Below are 26,512 nucleotides of genomic sequence, written 5' to 3'. Positions count from 1 at the left end.
AGTTGTTGTTCCCTGCGGGACGAATGGGGCTTTGGGAAAAAGACGGGGAGGAAGATCTCCTGGTTAATGTGAAAAGCTGAGACCACTTTGGGTAGAAAGGCAGGGTGTGGTCTCAGCTGCACCTTGTCTTTATGGAAGACCGTATACGGGGGATCTACTGTGAGGGCCCGTAGCTCCGACACCCGTCTAGCTGAGGTGATGGCCACTAGGAAGGCAGTCTTCCATGAGAGGTAGAGCAAGGAGCAAGTCGCTAACGGCTCAAATGGAGGGCCCATGAGCCGAGTTAGGACCAGGTTGAGATCCCATGAAGGGGCAGGAGGGCGGATCTGTGGATAGAGACGTTCCAGCCCCTTCAGGAATCTCGCCACCATAGGGTGGGAGAAGACGGAACGTCCATCCCCTCCGGGATGAAACGGGGAGATAGCCGCTAGGTGAACACGAAGGGACGATAACGCCAGACCCTGGGCCTTGAGGGACCAGATGTAGTCCAGAATAGTGGTGATGGGAACCTTCGTAGGGAGAAACCCTTTCTCCGAACACCAACAGGAGAAACGCTTCCACTTAGCCGAGTAAGTAGCCCTGGTGGAAGGATTCCTACTGCCCAGGAGAACCTCCCGAACCGGGGTAGAGCAGCGTAACTCGGAGCCGGTCAACCACGCAGGAGCCATGCCATAAGGTGCAGAGACTGAAGGTCCGGGAGACAGAGCCTGCCGTGGTCCTGGGTGATCAGGTCCAGATGAAGGGAAAGGGCAACTGGGTTGGCTACTGAGAGGTCCAGCAACATGGGGTACCAATGCTGCCTGGCCCACGCTGGAGCTATCAGAATCACTCGAGCTCTGTCCCTGCGCACCTTGAGGAGGAGCCTGTGTACCAGCGGAAAGGGAGGGAACGCGTAAAACAGATGGCTCGCCCATGGGATAAGGAAGGCATCCGCTATTGACCCGGGCTCCCGACCCTGAAAGGAGCAGAATGTCTGACATTTCCTGTTCTCCCTGGACGCGAAGAGGTCCATCCGGGGACGACCCCACCTCTGGAAGAGTGAGAGGGCGACGTCCGGGCGGAGGGACCACTCGTGTGAGCAGAAGGACCTGCTCAGTCGATCCGCTAGTGTTTCGTACTCCCGGGAGATAGGAGGCGGAAAGGTGAATGGCATGGGCTATACAAAATTCCCAGAGTCGCATCGCCTCATGACATAGGGGAGAGGACCTGGTGCCGCCCTGCTTGTTGATGTAGAACATGGTCGTCGTGTTGTCGGTGAACACCGCGACATAATGACCCTGAAGGTGATGGACGAACGCTTGACAAGCAAGACGGACCGCTCTCAACTCCCGTATGTTGATGTGGAGGTCCAGCTCCTGAAGGGTCCACAGGCCCTGCATTCTCCGAGCACCGCTGTGCGCCCCCCAGCCGAGATCCGAGGCGTCCGTCATCAGGGATGCCGAGGGTTGGGGTGGATGGAACGGGAGCCCTGCACAGACTACAGACTGATCCAGCCACCACCGAAGGGAGTCCAGCACCCCTTGGGGGACGGTGACAACTGTGTCCAACGAATGTCTGGCCGGCTGGTACTGCGCGATGAGCCAAGATTGAAGAGGCCTCATGCGGAGTCGGGCATACGCTGTCACGAACGTACAGGCCGCCATATGTCCCAGGAGGGCCAGACATGTTCTTACAGAGGTCAGCGTGGCCGCCTGCAAGCGCAGAATGATGGCTGATAGCGACTGGAACCTGGGCAAGGGTAGCAAGGCCCTGGCTAGGGTAGAGTCCAGAATGGCCCCGATGAACTCTATCCTCTGCGTGGGAAGCAGAGTAGACTTGTCCACGTTGATCACGAGGCCTAGGGCAGCAAAGAGGCTGCTGATCCTGCGGATGTGGTCGCGGACCTGCAGCTCCGATGTGCCCCGGACCAGCCAGTCATCGAGGTAGGGGAACATGTGAATGCGGCCATGCCGAAGATACGCGACGACAACTGCCATCCATTTCGTGAACACCCTCGGGGCTGCAGAGAGGCCAAATGGAAGGACCGCAAATTGATAATGCTGGCGGTCGACCACAAAGCGAAAGAAACGCCTGTGCTGGGGAGATATGGCGATATGGAAGTAAGCGTCCTGCATGTCGAGGGCGGCGTACCAGTCTCCAGGATCCAGGGATGGGATGATGGTCCCAAGGGATACCATATGGAACTTCAACTTCACCATATACTTGTTGAGTTCCCACAGGTCGAGGATAGGCCTAAGGCCCCCCTTGGACTTGGGGATTAGAAAATAGCAGGAATAAAACCCCTTGCCCTTCTCGCTCTCTGGAACCTCCTCTATGGCTCCCTTGTAGAGGAGCGTCTGCACTTCCTGACGGAGGAATTGCTCGTGAGAGGGCTCCCTGAAGAGGGACGAGGGTGGGCGATGAAAACTGCAGGCGGTAACCGGCCTGTACAGTGCGCAAGACCCAACGGTCCGATGTTATTTGGGTCCACGCCTGGAGGAAAAAAGAAAGACGGTTGGAAAACTGCGGGGAAGGATCCGAAGTGGAAACTGATACAGCGCCCTCGGGCGCACCTTCAAAATGAAGGCTTGGGTCCGGGTAGGGCCTTGGCGGAGCCTTGGTTTTGCACCGTTTGGCCGCCCGACTGTCTGCGCCTACTGTTCCTGCCGCGGCGCCTATTAAGGTCCTGCCGCGGGCGGAACTGAGGATACGGCTGACGCTGCTGCTGTTGGTTCTGCTGTCGGAAGGGTCTGCGCTGTGTCGCAGGCGTATGCACCCCCAAAGACCATATGATGACCCTATTGTCCTTAAGGTCCCTTAATCTGGGGTCTGTCTTATCAGAAAACAGGCCCTGGCCTTCGAAGAGGAGGTCCTGGATAGTATGCTGGAGCTCTGGCAGAAGGCCAGAGACCTGGAGCCAGGAAATGCGGCGCATCGTAAGCCCTGAGGCAAGGGTCCGAGCGGCCGAGTCCGCAGCATCTAAGGAGGCTTGCAGCGAGGTCCTCGCTACCTTTTTGCCCTCGTCAAGAATGGTGGTAAATTCCTGACGCGCGTCCTGTGGTAACAGTTCTGTAAATTTGCCCGCTGCTACCCAGGAGTTAAAAGAGTAGCGGCTAAGGAGGGCCTGCTGGTTCGAGACCCTGAGCTGTAGCGCCCCCGCTGAATAGACCTTACGGCCCAGGAGGTCCATCTGCCTCACCTCCTTAGACTTGGGTGCCGGGGCCTCTTGACCATAGCGCTCCCTGTCGTTCACCAACTGGACCACAAGGAAGCAGGGTGTCGGTTGAACGTGTAAGTATTCATAGGCTTTAGAGGAGGCCATGTACTTTCTTTCCACTCCTCGAGCGGTTGGAGGGATGGAGGCCAGTGACTGCCAGATAGTGGTGGCGTTGGCCTGAATAGTCTTAATGAAGGGCAGGGCCACTCTGGTGGGCGCATCGGCGGAGAGGATGCTCACCACCGGGTCCTTGATTTCAGAGACCTCCTCTGCTTGAATGTCTAGATTTTGCGCCACGTGCCTGAAGAGGTCCTGATGTGCCCTAAGATCTAGAGGGGGAGGACTGGAGGACGAAGTACCTGCCACCGCCTCATCAGGGGAAGACGACGAGGAGACCCCTGGCAGCAGAGCGTCCACGGGGGGTTGTGTCTGGGGCTGCACCTCTGTCTCTGGAGGGAGCTCTGAGTCCTGGTGGCTGGACCTGTCCTCGGCTTCCGGGGAGAGAGGGGGTCGAGACACCGTTGCCTCTGGTGGCCTGCGTTCCGCTGCAGGGCGGGGAGTGATATGTTGTGGACCCTGGGCTTGGCAGTACACCCAGGGGGTCCAAAACCCCCACTGCTGAGGCCCTCGTTCTTGACGCGGAGGGTCCTGAAACATGGCCGCGTGTCTGTCCTGCCCCAGCGTATAGGCGCTCTCCGCCTGAGAGGACACGGATGGTTCCCTTGAAGACCATGGAGGTGCCGAGCCAGTTTGATAGACAAGACGGTTACTCACCTTTGTAACTGTTGTTCTTCGAGATGTGTTGCTCATATCCATTCCAGTTAGGTGTGCGCGCCGCGCGTGTACGTCTGCCGGAAACTTTTTACTCTAGCAACTCCAGTGGGCCGGCCGGTCGCCCCCTAGAGTGGCACCACCATGACACCAGATATATATACCTGCCGGCCCGCCCGCTCCTCAGTTCCTTCTTGCCGGCTACTCCGACAGTGGGGAAGGAGGGCAGGTGTGGAATGGATATGAGCAACACATCTCGAAGAACAACAGTTACAAAGGTGAGTAACCATCTTTTCTTCTTCGAGTGCTTGCTCATATCCATTCCAGTTAGGTGACTCCCAAGCCTTACCTAGGCGGTGGGGTCGGAGTGAGAGGTCGCGGCCTGGAGCACTGCAGATCCAAAAGCAGCATCATCTCTGGACTGCTGGACCAGGGCATAATGCAAAGCAAATGTATGAACAGATGACCAGGTCGCTGCCCTACAGATTTCTTGAATGGGCACTCGGGCGAGGAAGGCCAGCGAGGATGCCTGTGCTCTGGTAGAGTGAGCAGTCACACGGCCCAACGGAAGTTGGGCCAAGTCGTAGCAGGTCCTGATGCAGGACGTAACCCATGACGATAACCTCTGAGAGGAGATAGGCAGCCCCTTGACCCTGTCCGCTACTGCCACGAATAACTGAGGGGACCTGTGGAAGGGTTTTGTCCTGTCCATGTAAAAGGCTAGCGCCCGTCGGACATCTAGCGAGTGAAGCTGCTGCTCCCTGCGGGACGAATGGGGCTTAGGGAAGAAAACTGGGAGGAAAATCTCTTGGTTGACATGGAAAGCTGAGACCACCTTGGGAAGAAAGGCAGGGTGTGGCCTCAGCTGTACCTTATCCTTGTGGAAGACCGTATACGGTGGGTCCACCGTGAGGGCCCTCAGCTCTGACACCCTTCTAGCTGAGGTAATGGCCACAAGGAAGGCGGTTTTCCTTGAGAGGTAAAGTAGGGAGCAGGTAGCTAATGGCTCAAAAGGAGGGGCCATGAGCCAAGACAGGACCAGGTTGAGGTCCCATGAGGGGGCCGGAAGGCGAATTTGGGGATAGAGCCTCTCCAGCCCCTTCAGGAATCTCGCCACCATGGGGTGAGAGAAAACAGAACAGCCGTCCACGCCAGGATGAAAAGCGGAGATGGCAGCGAGGTGAACTCGTAGGGATGACAATGACAGCCCCTGGGTCTTAAGGGACCAGACGTAGTCCAGAAGAGTGGTGACGGGAACCTCCATAGGACGAAGAGCTGTCTCTGCACACCAGCAGGAGAAACGCTTCCACTTGGCTGTATAAGTCGCTCTGGTGGAAGGCTTTCTGCTGCCCAAGAGAACCTCGCGGATCGGGGTGGAGCACCGCAAGTCAGAGTCAGTCAACCATGGAGGAGCCACGCCGTGAGGTGGAGCGACAGAAGGTCCGGGTGACGGAGCCTGCCGTGGTCCTGCGTGATGAGATCCCGATGAAGAGGTAGGGTAACTGGGTTGGTCACTAAGAGGTCCAACAACATGGGGTACCAGTGCTGTCTGGCCCATGCCGGAGCTATGAGAATCAATTGGGCTTTGACCCTGCGCACCTTGATTAGAACTCTGTGAATCAGGGGAATGGGCTGGAAAGCATAATGGAGGTGTGTTGTCCAAGGGATCAGAATGCATCCGCGAGAGACCCGGGCTCCCAACCCTGGAAGGAGCAGAATCTTCGACACTTCCTGTTCACCCGGGATGCGAAGAGGTCTATCCGGGGATGACCCCACCTCTGGAAGAGTGAGAGGGCGACGTCCGGACGGAGGGACCACTCGTGTGAGAGGAAGGATCTGCTCAGCCGATCCGCTAGGGTATTCCGCACTCCGGGAAGGTAGGAGGCGGAAAGGTGAATAGAATGGGCTATGCAGAACTCCCAGAGACGTATCGCCTCCAGACAGAGGGGAGAGGACCTGGTGCCGCCCCGCTTGTTGATGTAGAACATGGTCGTCGTGTTGTCGGTGAACACCGCAACACAACGACCGTGTAGGAGATGGACAAATGCTTGACAAGCAAGGCGGACCGCTCTCAACTCCCGTACGTTGATGTGGAGGTTGATCTCTTGCGGGGTCCACAAGCCCTGAGTTCTCTGAGTGCCGCAGTGAGCTCCCCAGCCCAGGTCAGAAGCGTCCGTGGTTAGGGATGTGGAAGGCTGGGGCGGATGGAACGGGAGCCCCGCACAGACTACGGATCGGTCCAGCCACCAGTGTAGAGAGTCCAGCACCGCCTGAGGGACGGTGATGACTGTATCCAATGACCGTCTGGTCGGTCGATATTGGGTAATCAGCCATGTTTGAAGAGGTCTCATGTGGAGACGGGCGTGGGCTGTTACAAACGTGCAGGCCGCCATGTGGCCTAATAGGGCCAGACACGTTCGGATTGAGGTCAGCGGGGCTGCTCGCAACCGGAGAATAATGTCTGACAATGACCGGAACCTGGGCAGGGGTAACAAGGCCCTGGCGAGGGCAGAGTCTAGAACGGCTGCGATAAACTCTATCCGCTGCGTGGGGAGTAGAGTGGACTTGTTGGCATTGATTACGAGGCCCAAGGCAGCAAAGAGGGTGCTGATCCTGGCGACATGATCTCTGACTTGTTGCTCCGACGTACCCCGGATCAGCCAGTCGTCCAGGTAGGGGAAGACGTGGATATGGCAGCGTCGGAGGTGAGCGACGACTACTGCCATACATTTTGTAAATACTCGTGGGGCCATAGAGAGGCCAAATGGGAGGACCACAAATTGATAGTGCTGGCGGTCGGCCACAAAGCGGAGGAAACGACTGTGATGGGGGGCGATAGCAATGTGAAAATAGGCGTCCTGCATATCGAGGGCGGCGTACCAGTCTCCGGGATCCAGGGACGGGATGATAGTTCCAAGGGACACCATGCGGAACTTCAACTTCACAATGTACTTGTTGAGTTCCCGCAGGTCGAGGATGGGCCTGAGACCGCCCTTGGATTTGGGGATCAGGAAATAGCGGGAGTAAAACCCCTTGCCCTTCTCGTTCTCTGGAACCGCCTCTATGGCTCCTTTGGCCAGGAGCGTGTGCACTTCCTGATGGAGGAATTGCTCGTGAGAGGGGTCCCTGAAGAGGGACGGGGAAGGAGGGTGGGAGGGCGGCGGTGAGGAAAACTGCAGGCGATAACCGTCCTGTATCGTGCGTAGGACCCAGCGGTCCGATGTTATTTGGGACCACGCCGGGAGGAAAAAGGAAAGACGGTTGGAAAACTGCGGGAAAGGATCCGTAGGGGAAACTGGTACTGCGCCCTCGGGCGCACCTTCAAAATGAAGGCTTAGGCCCTTGGGGGGGCCTTAGCAGAGCCCTGGCTTTGTCCCGCTTGACCTCCTGACTACCTGCGGCGGTTGTTCCTGCCCCGGCATCGCGAGGGTTCCTGTCTAGTGCGGAACAGGAGGTATGGACGCCGCTGCTGCTGCTGGTTTTGTTGTCTGAAGGGCCTGCGCTAGGTCGCCGGAGTATGCATTCCAAGCGACTTTATGATGACCCTGTTATCTTTTAGGTCCTTCAGCCTAGGGTCAGTCTTGTCCGAGAACAGGCCCTGGCCTTCGAAGGGGAGGTCCTGGATCGTGTGCTGGAGCTCCGGCGGAAGGCCGGAGACCTGCAGCCACGAGATGCGCTGCATCGTGAGCCCGGAAGCCAGGGTTCGCGCGGCCGAGTCAGTGGCATCAAGGGAGGCCTGGAGTGATGTTCTCGCCACCTTCTTGCCCTCATCCAGGATGGTGGAAAACTCCTGGCATGCGTCCTGTGGCAAGAGTTCCGCAAACTTCTCCGTCGCTACCCAGGTGTTAAAGGAGTAGCGGCTGAGGAGGGCCTGCTGGTTGGATACACAGAGCTGCAGAGCCCCTGCCAAATAGACCTTGCGGCCCAAAAGGTCCATGTGCCTGGCCTCCTTTGACTTAGGCGCCGGGCCCTCTTGTCCGTGGCGCTCCCTGTCGTTCACCGACTGGACCACCAATGAGCAGGGAGTCGAGTGAACGTACAAATATTCATACCCTTTAGATGGGGTCATGTATTTCCGCTCCATCCCCCGAGCGGTCGGGGGAATGGAGGCCGGTGACTGCCAGATGTTATTGGCATTATTTTGTATAGTCTTTATGAAAAGGCAAGGCAACCCTGGTTGCCACATCGGCTGCCAGGATGCTCACCACTGGGTCCTCCACTTCCTCTACCTCCTCCGCCTGTAGGTTTAGGTTTTGAGCCACTCGGCGGAGATCCTGGTGTGCCCTTAAATCCAATGGCGGGGGGCTGGAGGATGAGGTACCGGCCACCGCCTCATCCGGGGATGAAGATGAGGAGATTCCGGGCAACAGAGTATCCACAGGGGGTTGTGAAAGGGGCTGCACCTCGGTATCCTGAGGGAGCTCCGGGTCCCGGGAAGTGTCCTCCGTTTGCGGAGAGAGGGGCGGCCTGGACACCGTAGCCTCCGGTGGTCTACGCTCCGCCAATGGATGGGGGGTGATGTGTTGAGGACCTTGTGTCTGGGCATATGCCCACGGGGTCCAGAACCCCCACTGTGGATGTCCTCGATCTTGCTCCGGGAAGCGGTTTTCGTGCCTGTCGAGTGTCTTGTCATAGGCACTATCATCGAGGGAGGAGACGGAGGGCTCCGTAGCAGGCCAGGGAGGCGCTGAGCTGGAATGGTACAGCGCCGCCGGTGCCGCGACTGATGTTCCCCTCGGTGCCGAGGCTCGGTGCCGTGACTCATACCGGGACCGAGAGCGGCGTGATGACCTGCGCCGAGATCTCGACCTAGAGCGGGAGCAATGTCGATGCCTAGAGCGGGATCGCGACCCTCTGGAGACCCAGTGCCGAGACGGCAATGGAGACCGAGACCTACCACCAGCGCGGTGCCGGGAGGTCGACCGGGTTCGGGACCTGCCACCGGTTCGGTGCCGGGAGGTCGACCGCGGTGCCGAACGCCGAGGCGAACGACTCCTGGAGGCTCGGTGCCGATGATGTGATGAAGCTGATCGGGACCGGACAGATGGTGACCGGTGCCGCGAGTACGACCGGCACCGTCTGGGCGATCGGTGCCGGGACTCCGAGCGGTGCCCCGAGCGTGAGCGGTCGCGCCTTCGGGGTGATCGGCGTCGGGACGCGGGAGAGGATGGACAAAGCATCGGCTTGCCCTTGGATATGATGCGTCCCGTGGGTGGCGGCTGTGGTTGAGTTGGCTCCGTGAGAGCAATCAAGTCCCGAGCCGAGGCGAAAGTCTCCGGCGTTGACGGGACCCTTAGCTCGACTCCTGATCGTATTGGGGAGCTAGGAGGAGCTGGACTCGACGGACCCTCCGGGCCAGGAGTCGACAGTCCTGCAGGCAGTGCCACGGCTAAGGTAGGAGCTGGGCGGTCCACTCGGGTCTGCCTGGGTGTGGAGACAGACGTCGAGGGACGTAGGTCTGTCCCCGGTGCCGGAGATGGTCAGTGCCAGGGAGTCTTGCCGGTGCCGGCGTGGTCCGGTGCCGGAGCCGAAGCGGTGGACTGCGCTACCGGAAAGAGAGCCGCTTCCATGAGGAGGGCGCGGAAACGTTGGTCTCTCTCCTTTTTAGTGCGCGGCTTAAAGGCCTTACAAATGCGGCACTTGTCACTAATGTGCGATTCCCCCAGGCACTTCAGGCACGCGTCGTGGAGGTCGCTTGTAGGCATCGGCTTCTTGCAAGTCGAGCACTGTTTAAACCCTGGCGAGCCAGGCATGGGCCTGGTGCCGGGTGCCGGGGAGGGCAACAGCCCACCCACAGGCAACGTTCAATAACTATTTACAAAAACTTAACTAACTACAACTATACTGAAAAGGTAACTATAACTAACTGAGAAAAAAAGTTTTAGAAGCTAAACGACGAGGAGAGCTAGGGACGTGGAGGTCAGTGAACCGCACTCCACAGTTCCAGCAACCGACATGGCGGTAAGAAGGAACTGAGGAGAGGGCGGGCCGGCAGGGGTATATATCTGGTGTCATGGTGGCGCCACTCTAGGGGGCGACCTGCCGGCCCACTGGAGTTGCTAGGGTAAAAAGTTTCCGGCAGACGTGCACGCATGGCGCGCACACCTAACTGGAATGGATATGAGCAAGCACTTGAAGAAGAACTCTCTATACGCCGACGATCTCCTCGGTGCCAAGGATCGGTACCGTGAGTCGTGCCGGTGCCGGGATCGGGACTGGTGTGGTAGTCGGTGCTGGGATCCAGATTGGGATCTGCCTCAAGGTCGGTGCCGAGAGCAAGACCGCGATCTGCGTTCAGCGCGGTGCCGGAATGGCACTGGGGACCGGGACCTGCCACCGACGCGGTGCCGGAAGGTCGACCGGGACCTACCACCGGCTCGGTGCCGGGAGGTCGACTGAGGAGCTGAACGCCGAGGTGAACGGCTCCTAGAGCCTCGGTGCCGGTGGTAAGAGGAGCCAGACCGAGACTGTGCAGATGCTGACCAGCGCCGCGAGTGCGACCGGTACCGCCGAGGAGAACGGTGCCGGGACTGCGAGTGGCGCCAAGATCGCGAGCGTTCACGTCTCCGGGGCGATCAGTACCTGGACTCCAGAGACGGCACTCTCAGCATTGGCTTGCCTCTGGAGGTTACCCGCCCCGGGGGTACCGTGGTCTGAGGCTGCGATGGCTCAGTGAGCACTATCAAGTCCCGTGCCGAGGCGAAGGTCTCCGGCGTAGATGGGACTAAGCTCGAGCCCCCGATCTCAAGGGGGAGCTAGGAGGGGCCGGACTCGATGGACCTTCCGGGCCAGGAGTCGACAGCAGCCCTGCAGGCGGTACCGCGGCCAAGGTAGGTGCCGGGGGTTCCACTCCAGCCTGCCTAGATGGTGTTGTAGACGTTGAGGGTCTTGGATCAGTTCCCGGTGCCAGGGAGTCTTGCCGGTGCCGGCGCGGTCCGGTGCCGGAGTAGAGGTGGCCGGTTGTGCTGCCGGTACCGGAGTCAGTGCCGCTTCCATTAGGAGAGCGCGGAGTCTTTGATCCCTCTCTTTCTTTGTGCGAGGCTTAAAGGTCTTGCAGATACGACACTTCTCAGTGATGTGCGATTCCCCCAGGCACTTGAGGCACGTGTCGTGGGGATCGCTAGTCGGCATCGGTTTCTTGCATGCCGAGCACTGCTTGAAGCCCGGCGAACCAGGCATGAGCCCGGTGAACCAGGCATGAGCCCGGTGCCGGGCGCCGGGAAGGGCAACAGCCCACCCCGCGAATAAGTTCTACAACTATATACAATAAACAACTAACTACTATACTACCTTAAACTGTTTTTGAAACTATTTACAACTACAACTACTAACAGTGTACAAGGGAGAGCTAGGGACGTGGAGGACAGCAAGCCGCACTCCACAGTTCCAGCAACCGACACGGCAGTAAGAAGGAACTGAGGAGCGGGCGGGGTATATATCAAGTGCCATAGTGGCGCCACTCTAGGGGGCGACCTGCCGGCCCACTGGAGTTGCTAGGGTAAAAAGTTTCCGGCAAACGTGCACGCACGACGTGCACACCTACCTGGAATGGATATGAGCAATCGCTCGAAGAAGAACTAGCTTACGCAGTAACTTTAAAAAGGGGAAATTTACATTAGTTTCCACTAAGATTCCTAGAAGTATATGACATTGTACTATATCTACTGGTTTTGTACCAACTATATGTCCCCAAGAAACTTCCATGCAGTCAGAGAATTTTCTATTATTGAATATATTCTTTATATTTAAAAGATTTATAATAAGAGCTTCTGTGTTTACATTATACTTAATTTTACAAGCTTAATTACGTCATAGCTTTTTATGCCATTTAAATACGTCTAAGTGTTCAGTAACACTATTCTTATTAAAATACAAGTTGCATATTTCACTACATAATCTCAATTTAAACATACAGCACTCTTCACAGAATCCTAGAATCTCAGGGTTGGAAGGGACCTCAGGAGGTCATCTAGTCCAACCCCCTGCTCAAAGCAGGACCAATCCCCAGACAGATTTTTGCCCGAGATCCCTAAATGGCCCCACAATGCTGGGTTTAGCAGGCCAATACTCAAGCCACTGAGCTACCCCTCCCCGCTCTTATTCCATATACTCCCATAGTATAAGGCTACACAAATTAAATAGGACTCCCATTCTGAACTTTCCGCCAAACGTTAATTTGTTAGTGTTCAGAATGTAAAGTTATTTACTGCACTTTAATATTGGTGTGTAATTTTAGGCACTTTGATGCCACAGTGAGGAATGTAGTATAAATACTAAGACTATACTTTCAGGGATCATTTCTATAGTTTGTAACTAGAGATGTGTGGTAATTAATCTGTATAGTATTTCTGACATTTATCTTATTGGCACTGTTAGTCTGTATGCTTCATCAAGGTAAAAATTCACAGAAACGCAGAAAGACACTGCACTGTGGAATCTAGAGATTTACTGCATCTATGATTTTCCTTGATCAATGTCCATGGTGAACCAGATCTTCTCATTAGCTCATATGTGACATGCAATCTGACATAGGAATTCAGCCAATTAATCTGTGAAGCCTTGTGTCATGGTCATACTGGCAGATTGTAGCACAGCAGATGCCACCTAACCCCACAGTCAAGGAGAGTATAAAACAGGAGAAATTCAAAAAGCAAAGAACAAAAGCAAAAGTGAAACTAAGTGGAAGGCTGAATAAAATATTTGTATCTTTTGATACAGCAAGAAATGGAAAAGGTTATAAGCAGGCTTAGAAGGATTCAATTTTTAAAATGATACGTGTTAGTAAATGCTGATTTCACTGTGTACACTGACAAAATATTTCCATCGATAATCAAAATATACAGATAAGCAAACTAAGAAAAATGCTGCTTGAGAACTTGTTGATTTAAGAATATTTACTTTATATATTATGACATGTGGTGTAGACAAGCTGGATTTTAGAAGGTTTTTGAATCTCAATGTTTCTCATTAAATATTATCCAATCCTCAATTTCCCACAACTGTGAAAATTTAAACAGATAAAAATCAAAAACAATGTTTTACAATTTCAGCTGATATCAATGTTTATTTTAAACAAAATAAAAATGAAATTCTGCCAAGCCTAGTAACAAGGATATAGCACTGGTGAAAGGTGCCAGATAGCAAAACAGCTGAAAGTCTCCATAAACCTTCCTATTCTCTACAGCAGAGATTGGCAAACTTTTTGGCCTGAGGGCCATATCTGGGTATCGAAATTGTATGGTGGGCTATGAATGCTCAAAAAATAAGGGGCTGGGGTGTAGGAGGGCATGAGGGCTCTGGCTGGGGGTGCAGGCTCTGGGGTGGGGCTGGGGAGTTGGGGGTGCAGGAGGGTGCTCCAGGCTGGAACCAAGGGGTTTGGAGGGTGTGAGGGGGATCAGGGCTCAGGCAGGGGGTTGGGGCATGGGAGAGGGCCAGGGGACAGGCTCCAGGTGGTGCTTATCTCAAGCAGCTCCCAGAAACAGTGGCATGTCCCGCCTCCAGCTCCTATGCGGAGGTGTGGCCAGGAAGCTCTGCGCGCTGCCCTGTGTGTAGGTGCCATCTTTGCAGCTCCTATTGGCTGTGATTCCCAGCCAATGGGATCTGCGAGGGTGGCCCTTGGGGTGGGGGCAGCCTGTGGCGCCCCCTGGCTGCCCCTGTGTGTAGGAGCTGGAGCGGGGCAAGACCCAGACCCCGCTCCCCAGCTGGAGCGGGGCAAGACCCAGATCCCGTTTCCTGGTGGGAGCTCAAGGGAGGGATTAAAATATCTGGAAGGCCGAATATGGCCCACCTCTGCTCTACAGGAAACCAGCACAGCCTTTTCTGCAGGTGATAAGATATCAGAATGTTATATAACTTCAGACTAAACCTGGAAAGGAACAGATCACCAGACATCTCTGCAGCCAAGAGTTTGTTCTCACTAATTCTGCAGTCTGTAAGTACGAGGAAACAGTGATGTCTCTAAATAGCTCTTCCCACAGCAAGCAGCCTGCAGTTATAAACTGGTCATATTGTAATACCACCAGAAGAGACAGTGTGACTCCTGACCTGGTTTCAGCAAAGATGGAAGAACCTATAGGATACAGTCTAAAAAGAAATCTGATCTATTAAAATCCATTACCAAAATCACACTAGAAAGTTATGTCAGAAAAGTAAAATGTTCACTGAGAGCATTCACTTTAATGGTTATCTGAGTAATAGCACGCGAGTTCAAAATTAAATGCTCAACTATAATTAGTGAGAAATTATACTTGCAGAAAACCTTAAAACATTACTGAATTACGAACAGTGATGAAACTGGAAGTTGTGTGTTTGTGTTGACAAGATATTTTATCTTGCTTGGAAGAACACACACAAGCTCGCTCAGACTAAACACGGAAGGAAAGTACATCATGAGACAGCAGCTGAAGAGAGAGAGGCAATGAAGAGCCCATCATCAATGGGCAGGAGCTGAACTTACCTGAACTTGCTTGCGAAGTTTACTGCATTCATCTGTTAAGACCTGCCGCTGGAGACGGCTCTGTGCAGATTCCAATTCTGCCTGTCTCCGCAACATCTGCTCCTTTTCTAAAGAGCTAAGTAGAGAAGAAAAAAAGAAATGATCACGACTGGACACAACTTAGGATGTTTCTCTGGGCTGCAGCTCTATTACCAGTGTAGGTTAAAACACAGCCACACTCAGGTAAACTTAACAACATTTTCAGTAAATCCCACTGAATCTTGCACTCTTTATCTCCTTGCTCTGCCTCCCGGCCATTAGCAGTTAGCCAGTTATTGTGGATTTTTTTTTTTTTTTGCATAAACAACTTTCCCATCTGAGTTCCCCTCCTAATAATTTATTGGAGGTGAATAACAGAGGGGCCTTAGTTATGCATAACAGTAACTGTGACCTTTTATCTAGTGGCTCACAAAGACTGTCCTATTACTTCTTTAAAGACAGGCAAGCCCTTTCCATCAATCGCAAAATAAAAAAGTGAATACGGCGGAAAAAAACATTCTGTACATTTCCTATTTAAGAATTCGACAGGTACGGAATATTAACAAGCCAACAATACAGCCAGACACTGACCTGTAATAATACCACGAGTATAAGGTCCTTTTTTTTTTTTAAATTACAAGTGACCCTAATACTACAGAGCAGGAAGATGTTACTAATATGGCTACATCAGAAAAAACAGATACTGTTGTGATGCCTAAGACATTCTCCAGAGAAGTCATAAACCACCTCTCAGACTAATCTATGCCATGTTGTATATTGAGTGATAGAAATTTTGACAGTAACACATTTGTAACTTTTCTTTTAAGTGTCCTTTACATAAAGGGAGAGCAAGTACGCAGCCTATAGGAATAGAGTAGTAACCCTTTAAATAATATGGGAGTTTTTAGTGCTGCTGTGTTGTGTTTCAGAAACTGCTACAAACCAATCAGAGCAGCAGTATAGGCATACATAGGCTTACATGTTTGCATCTGTTTAGTAAATACAATTATGTGGGACCTAACTGCACCCTGTGGTTTTGTCATATGATTTTTGTTGTGTAAAAGGCAAAATACAACTGCGTTTGTTTTAGTATTGGGGCCGATATTAAGGAAGTTTCCATTACAAACATCTGTAGCATATATCTATATTGATATTATGAGTTACATATCACAGAAGATTTGGAAGAGACCTCAGGTGGTCATCTAGTTCCACCCCCTTCTCAAAGCAGGACCAACCCCAACTAAACAGTCCCAGCCAGGGCTTTGTCAAGCTGGGCCTTAAAAACCTCTAAGGATGAAGATTTCACCACCTCCCTAGGTGACACATTCCGGTGCTTCACCACCCTCCTAGTGAAACAGTGTTTCCTAATATCCAACCTAAACCTCCCCCACTGCAACTTGAGACCATTGCTTCTAGTCTGTCATCTGCCACCACTGAGAACAGCTGAGCTCCATCCTCTTTGGAACCCCCCTTCAGGTAGTTGAAGGCTGCTATCAAATCCCTCCCTCACTCTTCTGCAGACTAAATAACCCGTTCCCTCAGCCTCTCCTCATAAGCCATGTGCCCCAGCCCCCTAATCATTTTCTTTGCCCTCCGCTGGACTCTCTCCAATTTGTCCACATCCTTTCTCTAGTGGGGGGCTGAAATACTTCAGATGCGGCCTCACCAGTGCTGAAGAGAAGGGAATAACCACTTGCCTCGATCTGCTGGCAATGCTTCTAATAATGCAGCTCAATGTGCTACTACAGGCTTCTTGGCAACAAGGGCACACTGTTGATTCATATCCAGCTTCTCGTCCACTATAATCCCTAGCTCCTTTTCTGCAGAACTGCTGCCTAGCCATTCAGTCCTAGTCTGTAGCAGTGCATGGGATTCTTCCGTCCTAAGTGCAGGACTCTGCACTTGTCTTTGTTGAACCTCATTAGCAGGGCTAGCTTTAGGAAGTGCGGGGCCCAATTCGAACATTTTCGGCGGGGCCCTGGCAGGGATGACTTAAAAAAAAAGTGGAAAAAAAAGCCTTTCATTTCTTTCATGTATTATTTACTTTCCATAACTATATGAATAAAATTGTATATTATGTATATTGCATCATATATGCTGTTGATTGGCTATTAATGACCGCCATTTCATATGTGTGGGTCCCTGCCACTCCCTGGGGGTGTGCACATGTGTTGGTCCCAGCTGCTCCCTGCCCCCCTCATTGAAGCAGGTGTGCAGGGTTACTGCCCTGGAAACTGCAGGGCAGCAGCGGACATGGGGCTGACTGGAGGTAGGGTCTGGCTGCAGGCAGGGCAAGGGGTGTGGGGCGGGCTGGCTTCAGGCAGGGCCGCAGGGGGGTGCAGCAGGGGTTTGCAGGTCTGGAGACAGCAGAGTGTGGAACTTGCTGGCTTCAGGCAGTGGAGTGCAGCAGGGGTTGACTGGAGACAGGGCAGAGGATGCGGGCTGGGCAGGGTGTGCAGGGCTGGTGCGGGCAGCAGTGTGTGAGGGGCTGGCTGGCTTTGGGCAGGGCTGCAGGGGTGTGTGGCAGGGGTTGGCTGGAGACAGGACAGGGGGTTTGGCAGGGGCTGGCTGTGGGCACAGGGTGCAGAGCTGGCTGTAGGCAGGCGGGCCGGACTGGTGTGAGCAGGTCAGGGGGTGCAGCAGAGGCAGCTGGAACCCCAGCCCTTTAAGGAGCCCCCAAGCCCCTTTCTACCCCGCCCCAGACCTTTTAAATAGCCGCGGGAGCACTGGGGAATGCATGGGGGAAGCGGGGTTCCGGCGGCTATTTAAAGGACTGGAGTGGCAAAGGCAGCTGGAGCCCCAGGCCCTTTAAATAGACCCCGGAGCCCCTCACTGCCCCAGGGCTCTGGGGGCTATTTAAAAGGCCCAGAGCTCCAGCCGGGGTCGCGGGGCTTGCCACGCTCTGGCCGGAGCTCCAGCTGGGGTCGCTGGGCTTGCCGCGCTCTGGCCAGAGCGTGGCAAGCCCCGCGGCCTCGCTCTCCCAGCCGGAGAGCAACAAAGCCCCGCCGCCCAATGCTCCCGGCTGGAGCCCCGGCCGGAGCGCGGCAAGCCCCGCCACCCCAGCTGGAGCTCTAGCTGGGAGAGCGGGGCCGCGCCGTGCTCCCGCTGGTGCTTCGCTCAAAGGAGCGGGACCACGGACGACCCCGGAGCAGACCGCAGCCGGGGACCGGGGTAAGTTAAAAAAAAAATTGAAAAGGTACCTAACGCGCGGGGCCTGATTCCCCGGAATCGGTTGAATCGGCCTAAAGCTGGCCCTGCTCATTAGATTTCTTTTGGCCCAATCCTCCAATTTGTCTACATCTCTCTGGACCCTATACTACACTCCAGCGTATCTACGATTCTCCCCAGTTTAGTGTAATCTGCGAACTTGCTGAGGGTGTAATCCATCCCATCCTCCAGATCATTAATAAAGATGTTGAACAAAACCGGCCCCAGGACCGACCCTTGAGGCACTCCGCTTGATACCGGCTGCCAACTAGACATTGAGCTGTTGATCACTACCCATTGTGCCTGACGATCTAGCCAGCTTTCTATCCACCTTATAGTCCATTCATCCAATCCATATTTTTTTTTAACTTGCTGGCAAGAATAGTGTGGGAGACAGTATCAAAAGCTTTGCTAAAGTCAAGGTACATCACATTCATCATTTTCCCCATATCCACAGAGCCAGTTATTTCATCACAGAAGGCAATCAGGTTGGTCAGGCATGACTTGCCCTGGGTGAATCCATGTTGACAGTTCCTGATCACCTTCCTCTCCTCCAAGTGCTTTAAAATGGATTCCTTGCGGACCCTCTCTATGATTTTTCCAGGGACTGAGGTGAGGCTGACCTGTCTGTAGTTCCCTGGATTCTCCTTCTTCCCTTTTTTTTAAAAGATAGGCACTATGTTTGCCTTTTCCAATCATCTGGGACCTTCCCAGATCACCACGAGTTTTCAAAGATAATGGCCTTTAGATACATGGATATGTATCTAGAGGTCCAAGAACAGCTTTACTGAATTTGAGAAATCAAATATGAACATAAACCTAAGACTAAAAGCACATATCTGCAAGGGGGTAGAGTTAAGGATGTGTATTCTAGCTTAACTTCTATATTCCTCCCCTGGCATTCTGAGCCTAACGAAAGGGAGGAATTCAGATATCTTAGATGGATTGCAATTACACTGGAAGGAAGGCAGCAGTGAAGTACGGGGGAAGAGGAGATGTGAATGGTCAGTGGGAGAGGGTGGCAGAAGCAGGAAAGGTACAGCCTGTAGGGAAGATTTTCAAAGACATCGTTAATTTTTCAGTGGGCGTTAGAAGCCTGATAGTCATTTGTTTTATTTAACATCTCCCCACTACCGTGTTTTGCAACATCACATCCAGTGTTCGCAATGAATTATAACATTACAGAGCTCAAAAACACAGCATCATCCAATGGCACGTGTGACACATGGCCAGAAAGGGATAAGAATCTTGCAGGATAAATGACCTAAATTCAACTTTTAGAGACATATTGGTAGATAATATTTGTGTTTTTAAGTACTATATCGTTAGAGGCTAACAAAGTAACCCAAGGGTTCCGGTCTATGCAATATCATTGTATTGATCTCTCTTTGAAATGTATAGCAAATCACCTGCAAATGGTGGGAAAAAGGCAATCGCTTTATGTTAATTCATGTAAGCTAATTACCAGTGATGCTTAGGAAATCTGTCTACTTCAAAATCTCAATGATTGTTTATTGTTTGCCTAAGGACTCTGTGCTCTCAAGAGGCCTGGAACTGTATAAAGGTGTCCTGGGTCCTGATTCTGTTTATCTCAGATTTGCTTGATGCTTTATGTAGGGGAAGCTTGAGTTATAAGACTAAGATCTCCAGTCCCACCTGGATCACCCTGAATATGAACACTGGACTATAATCTATTGACTAATTCCGAAAGAACTCATTGCAACTACAAAATTCACCATCTCCACTATGAAACTAATCTCAGAACTGTACTCATGTCTGTACGTACACTGATCTTGTAACCAATACTCTTTTTTTAAAAAATTTTAGTTTAGTTAATAAGAATTGACTGTAGCGTGCATTTGGATAAGATTGAAATATTCATTAACTTGAGAAGTAATGTGTCCGATCCTTTGGGATTGGTAGAACTTTCTTATATGATGAATAAGATTTTCAGTAATCCTCATCTTCATCGATTTGGGTGTCTGGGTGGAAGCCCAAGACTGGTTGCTATAAGAGAACTGTGTTTTGGCTTCTGTGAAACAAGTCAGGTATTGTAGAAGCTGTTTTGTGTTGGCTTGGTAAACCTAAATATTGGAATATCCACCAGCTTTGGAAATTGGCTGCCCCATTCTTTGCAGTTTGCCCTAATTGAATACCCTCAGTGTGGCCCTCCTGGGACATTGGTCACAGAATGCCAGTTAAAATATCTATTTTCACTGCTGAGAATTCCTTCCTCACCCATTTCTGATTAGCAATTAGGACAGCTATATTAGGAGATGAGGAGGTCACTTGGAAGTTTTACCATGGTAGTAGTATTTTAAATAAGTCCTGAGTTGAAAAGAGAGTTTGAAAGAGTTTCCTGAAAGTGGAAACGATCTAAGGAAGCTGAAATGATATTTTTCTCAGCAATGCTAAGATTTAGGAAGGATCTGGGATTCTGCAACCTTTAACCTTTATTGGATTTTATTATACTATTTGTAGTTGCATACAACAGAAAATTTTCCACTGTACATGAACTTATACCATAGAAATTACAATGGCTATTTTCATCCTGGTTTTGGTTTATAATGAATTCTAAATGTTAAGCTTAGATTTAGTCAGACTGGCTACAAAATAGTTTCCATATCATATTACATTTTTGACAATGAGATGAGACCACTTTTTAATGCATATGTAAAGAGATAACAAAGTTAAAGTCTACTGTTCACCCTCACTGCATTTCTGGACAGGTGTTTCATTTCTCATGAAAAGATGAATTAGCAGTTAGTTTGTTTGGAAGAACTTAGCACATACTTGGCTCATTCTTCAGCTGTGGAGTTTTAACATATACTACCTAAGCTTTCTTCAGTCAGCTCTCAGTGCCATGTGCAAGGATACAAAACCCAAGGATCCATTTCTAATAGGGATCCTTCGTTCCAGAGAATACATGCTGAATACAGCATGATCTCCATATTTAAGGCAATCCCCTCAAAGTTAAGACAGTGCATAGCCAGTTTCAGGGAGCATAGCTGAAAAAAAGCCTAGGTAAGAGTCAGGCTGCATGAAATCAGTTTTCTTCCTTAGGCATGTACATGTGGGACAGAGATGGTACATCTGAGGTGTATGCTCCATACCTTTTCATGCGCTCCTGTTCACTGGTATCCAGTACTTTCAAAGTACGGGCATACAGGACCACTACATCAGAACGCTTAGCCTTCTTATTGCACTAAAATAAAAAGTAGGTTCAGTTTATTCCTAGGAAATTAACATTCAATTCGAACCCAAATTAAATATTCCTACTCTGTTAAATATTTTGAAATTCCCCTTCAAACGTTGCTATCCATGTGGTCATTACAGCCTTAATCAGGACCGCTATTTTGAAATTTTAGATCTGATTTTCTAGTGCTGCATTCACCTTTCAGAAAACATCCCTCTGCTGCCCCTGGTCTTGTGTTTCAAAACCACCAAGTACCCAGGACAGCCAGATAAATCCTGTGAGCAATTCAAATGCTCATGCAAACATACAGTCCCCACCTCTACTTTGAGCAGCAAGAATCAGGTACTACTTGAGTCTATTCATAACTCTATCATGTACATGCTATGTGGTGTTGGCAAAGTCACTTAATCTCTCTGTACTTCAGTTTCTCCATCTGTAAAACTGGATTAATACCGCCCTGATTGGGGGGGGCGGGGGGAAGTGCAAGGCTTAGAGTTCAGAAAATTTTTGTAGGCATCAGATAAAAGGGACTACAGATGGACCATATCAAGCAGCCTTTGGGGAATCCCACATTACTTCATATCTTTTTAATGCAGGTATATCAACTGTTTAGTAATATAAAGACATACATCATGGTCACTGTTTCCATGTGTGGCAAAAGATTGTGTGTGTAGAGTAATAAATGCTTACGATTGCTTCCCTAGCACCCAACAGCAGTCACTAGTAGGATCTAGAATGTTAAACTACAATAGTAACTTGCACTTAAACCACCTTTTCTACAAAGCTACATGCACACCAACGATGTGCAAATCAGTTCAAGAATAAGCAACTGAAAATGGAGAGAAAAAAACCTAGGGCTAGCTTGTCTTTTCTTTAAAGCGACAAGCCCACAGGTCTGTTAGTCTAAGGTACCACAGGACTCCTTGTCGCTTTTTACAAGCCCATCTCAGACACTTCTCAGGTTGCTAGGTCACTAGAAGACACTCACCAAACAGCCACAGGCATCCTTAACATCATCACACAAAAATACATAATATACTACTAGAATGTTTAGCAGGAAGATGTAATAAATCACCAAAAGTCTAATCACTCAGGATATCAACTACTGGGTTTCCTGGAGCATCTCCCTTCCACCCTTTGAAAGAGAAGTAAATGATAGCAAGAATGAGAAATCACAGAAGTTTAACATGACTCCAAGTCTGAGGAATGCCCGCTGAGGATTTTGTTCTGAAAAAAGTTGCACAGATATGACAAGGATGAGAAGCCAGAGGCAGATCTGAAAAACGAATTCTTTTGTTTAACTACAGCGTAAAACACCAGGCTCTGTTTCAGCAGGAATCCCACTGAAAAGCAAGCAAAACTGGGAAAACTATACAATGGCTTTTTTATCTGAGAGCTACTGAAACCTTGGGCCCTCAGGTAAAAAGGCTAGGAAGTGACAGTTGGCTCTTTGCGTTGTAAATTGAACACTATTCTTGATCTAAAAAAAACAGTTTTAACAAAGTTAGGCATGAAACTATATTTCAGAGAAGTGCAGCTAACACTGAGGCAACATTACACTCTGCAAAAACATAACAAAAAAACCCAACCAATTTTATAACTTTTTAAAACCTCAAAACATTAGGAGGACCAGAAATGAACAGTTAAATGACCAAGCCGGTTTCCCAATGCCACATACCCTAAGTGAGTGAAGTTATGTCTACAGTGCAACTAAACCTGCTGCTGGACCATGCTAGCTGAATCAGGCTAAGGGGCTGTTTAATTGTGGTGTAGATGTTGGTGCTTGGGCTGCAGCCTGGGCTCTAGGACCATGCGAGGTGGGAGGGTTCCAGAGCTCAGATTGCAATCCAACTCTGAATTTTTACACCACAGTTAGACAGCCCCTCAGCCTGAACCCTACAAGCCCAAATCAGTTGGCATGGGCCAGCCGCAGGTTTTTTTTATTGCAGCACAGAAAACACCCTTAGGTTATGCCTACACTTAAAACACTATAGCAGTGCAGCTGCATTGATGGGAGGGGTGGTGTAGGTAATCCACCTCCCAAACAGGCAGTAGGTAGGTCGATGGAAAAAAATCTGTCTACCAATGTCTACACTGGGGATTAGGTCAGTTCAGTTACATCTCACAGGGTGTACATTTTTCACACCCTTGAGATATAATTATACCAATGTAAATTTCTAGTGTATTCTAGTCTAAATCCCACCCTACTTAATCCTGCCCAAACTTAATACTGCCCTATTAAAATCTGGAAAAATATATGCTGAAGTCAAAATAAATTAACAGATATTGGAAATGATCTCTCAAATATGTTGGGGGGACAGAATAAGGAATGAATGAGTGAAAGGCTATATGAATAGTAGGGAATAGGCTGAATCCCTTAATTGTTAACATACAAGCATCCAGTCACAAGACATTAATGGTTTAAGAAGTTGATCATCTTTTAACCTCTCTCTGGTATCCGATAGCCTCATATATTTGATAACATTTGACACACTCCATTTCTAAGGGAACAAAAGCTGAGGTGGTTTGTTTTTTTACTTACAATTAGGTTGACTAAAGTACTTTTCACTCTTTGAAGCAGTGACAGATATTGGAGTGCAGCAACGGTAGACAAATGCAGCAGCAATCTTGAACTTGGCAGTGGTTCTCACACAACCTTGAACCTTAGAACCTCCTTTAGATGCCTGACCAGGAAACCAGAGCTCTCAGCCATTAATTTAAAATACTGCCAGACACTTCCATTAAGGGTCATTAATCATCTTATCTGACAAATGGCACCAAACTGTGCAGTCCCCTCCAGTACTGCACTGGTCATGACACCAAGTCATGGAACAGGACTTGAACACTTCCTTTTGCCCCACGTGACGTTACTACCCACTAAGCAACACTAATACTCTAATTAATTTCAGCAAAACTGTGCTGAATTAGGTGAAGAATTTAAGTTCTTCTTCAGATGAACAGTGTGAGCTAATCCTGATGAAAATCACTTCAAAACAGGGGATTTTGTGACTTTTGACAGGCTGAAACGGTGGACTTTTTGTACAGTATTTAAAACCCTGACTTCATTCCCTTCTGAACAATAACCCTCTTAATGATGGTCACATTTGGACCAGAGGCTGCCTGAGAGCAAATCTGTTCCAACACAAAAGGGTGCACTTTACCTGAGGGCATTTCCCTGCCTGTCCCTTGAGCCACCTTATGATGCAAGTGTATCCAAACAGGTGTCCACACCGCAATGCTGAAAGCCGGTGCTCACCAGCATTAGTCCACTGCTCAAAGCAGATGGCACAGGTGTCCCCTTCTTCCTCATCCAACGGTAGAGTGGGAACTGTCACATTGGGTTTCTTTAGTGGAGTTCTCTGAAACAACAACAAAGATCAGACAAACATAACATTTGCCATCTTTATTCTCTGTCCAAGGACTGTTTGTTCACTTTACCTGTTTGTGCTGGACTTCTGCTTCTTCAGCATCACGACCTTCATGCTCTGCAGAGGAAGGCAAAGGCTGAGGGGACTCTGGTTGGACCTGATCAGAAACTTCAGAGCAGACAGGAAAAAAAGGAAGACTAATTTATTTGAACTGGCGCAAGAACTCTCTTCCTTGGGTTGTAGTCTGAATTTTCTTTTGTAACTTTAGTATTCTAGAATATCAGAACAAGCACTGGTGCAGTAACTAATGTGGATTGCAAACAAAAACTTTACTCAACATACTAGAATCAGGGCCGGCTTTAGGGCAATTAGCCCGATTCCCGAATGGAGCCCTGCGCCAGTGCCTTTTTAATTTTTACTCACCCAGCAGCGCTCGGGGGAGGGGAGGGCATGGCAGGACTTCGGCGGCATTTCAGCAGTGGGCCCTTCACTCACTCTGGGTCTTTGGCAGCGGGTCCTTGAGTGCCTAAATGACGCCGAAGACCCGGAGTGCCACCGGGTGAGTACAAATCAGGCCCCGCACTTGCTAAAGCCAGCCCTGACTAGAATAATAAATGTTATCATGTACTGAAACAAAAAGATAACTAATTAGCACAATTAAAGTGATTCTGTAACACTTTCATAAATCATTGAAATGTAAGGCTGGAAAGGACATTGAGAGATCATCTAGTCCAGCCCTCTGTACTGAGGCAAGACCAAGTAAACCTAGAACATCCCTGAAAGGTGTTTGTCCAACCTGTTTTTAAACCTCCAATGATGGAGATTCCAGAACCAAATACTGGAAGCCTATTCCAGAATTTAACTACCCTTAGAATTAGAAAGTTTTTCTTGATATCTAACCTACCTCTCCCTTGCTACACATTAAGCCCATTACTTCTTGTCCTACCTTCAGTGGACATGGAGAGCAATTGATCACCATCCTCTTTATAACAATTCTTAACATATCTGAGGAGGTATCAGGTCCCCCCCCCCCCCCCGCCCCAATCAGTCTTTTCTCAAGTCTAAATGTGCCCAGGTTTTTAAATCTTTTCCCACTGGCCAGGTTTTCTAATCCTTTCATCATTTTTCTTGCCCTCTTCTGGACTCTCTCCAATTTATCCACATATTTCCTAAAGTGTGACACCCACAACTGGAAACAGCACTCCAGCCAAGGCCTCATGAGACCTGTGTCTTATCTACCCTCCAGAATGATATTAACTTTTTTCACAATTGCAATACACTGTTGACTCGTTCAATTTGTGATCCGCTGAAGCCCCCAGATCCTTTTCAGCAGTACTATCACCTCAGTTACTCCCCATTTTGTAGTTGTGGATTTTATTTTTACTTTTAAGAGTAATACTTTGCGCTTGGATTTACTGAATTTAATCTTGTTGATTTTAAACTTCTTTAATTCGTTGAGGTCATTTTGAATTCTAATCCTGTCCTCCAAAGGGTTTACAACTCCAGTGTAGTGTCACCCAAAAGTCTTATTTGCACACTTATATGCACACTCTTCACTCCACTATCCAAGTCATTAGTGAAAATGCTGACTAGTACCAGACTCAAGACTGACTCCTGCAGGACCTCACAACATTCCATACACACTCCCCACCACAGTTTGACAGCCAACCACTGATCTTATTTTTATTGATTCTAAGTGTTCATTCTGAAATTTGGAGGTACAGTAGGGACATTATGTGGGTACCTGAAGATTAAATAAGATTAAATAAGAGGACAAAAAAAAAGGGGGCTCAGGAAGGGAGAACAATAGGGAGCAAAAGAAGGGGGAGGGGCAAAATGATGCAGCTATCCCTTGATAATGAGATGGGTGGGTTAAGATTCATACCTTGCAACTAGTTGTCTCCTGGGAGATTTTACAGGGTATTTGCTTTACAATGTAATTAAATTTAAGAATCTCATTCCCCTACTGCCCACAGCCGCTTACCTTTCAAGATCAAGTATTTTTATTATAAAAAGTAAGAAAAAAAACCTACTAAGGGGTTCATGAACATTTTTTACTTTGAGTAAGGAACACCAACCTGAAAAGGCTGAAAAACATTGAGTGATCCACTAAGTGAGCCACTATCCCCTAAGCAGCTAAGGGGAGGGAAGTTGCATTAAGCAAGGAATAATCCTTGAAGCAGATGATCTCCTCAGCAATAAAAAATCCTGGGCCAGATCCTCCACTGTAAATTGGCCTACCTGGTTTACACTGATTTACAATAATTAATTGAGGCCCTCTGTTTTGGGGACAATCCCTG

The 26,512-nt window shown here is 49.9% G+C and overlaps 1 protein-coding gene and 1 pseudogene across 5 annotated transcripts in view; one reads left to right on the top strand and one right to left on the bottom strand.

Annotated features, from left to right (window-relative positions):
* The window catches only part of RFWD3 (ring finger and WD repeat domain 3), a 63,411-nt gene that overhangs the window by 27,343 nt on the left and 9,556 nt on the right, over window positions 1-26,512 (bottom strand). For 4 of the 5 annotated variants that reach the window (XM_030581514.1, XM_030581516.1, XM_030581513.1 and 1 more), the window contains 4 exons: window positions 24,283-24,380; window positions 24,006-24,203; window positions 20,762-20,853; window positions 14,424-14,538 (listed from right to left, as the gene is read on the bottom strand). In XM_030581514.1, the coding sequence (XP_030437374.1) occupies window positions 14,424-14,538; window positions 20,762-20,853; window positions 24,006-24,203; window positions 24,283-24,380 (503 nt within the window). The remainder of the gene's footprint in view (window positions 1-14,423; window positions 14,539-20,761; window positions 20,854-24,005; window positions 24,204-24,282; window positions 24,381-26,512) is intronic. The other variant, XM_030581518.1, reaches the window with a different exon arrangement.
* On the top strand, window positions 12,243-12,319 carry LOC115660678 (annotated as a pseudogene).

Source organism: Gopherus evgoodei, chromosome 12, assembly GCF_007399415.2.
Source record: "Gopherus evgoodei ecotype Sinaloan lineage chromosome 12, rGopEvg1_v1.p, whole genome shotgun sequence".
In the NCBI taxonomy this organism is placed as follows: domain Eukaryota; kingdom Metazoa; phylum Chordata; order Testudines; family Testudinidae; genus Gopherus; species Gopherus evgoodei.
The sequence above is the reverse complement of the archived record's forward strand: the minus strand, read 5'-3'. Positions and strand labels throughout refer to the sequence as shown.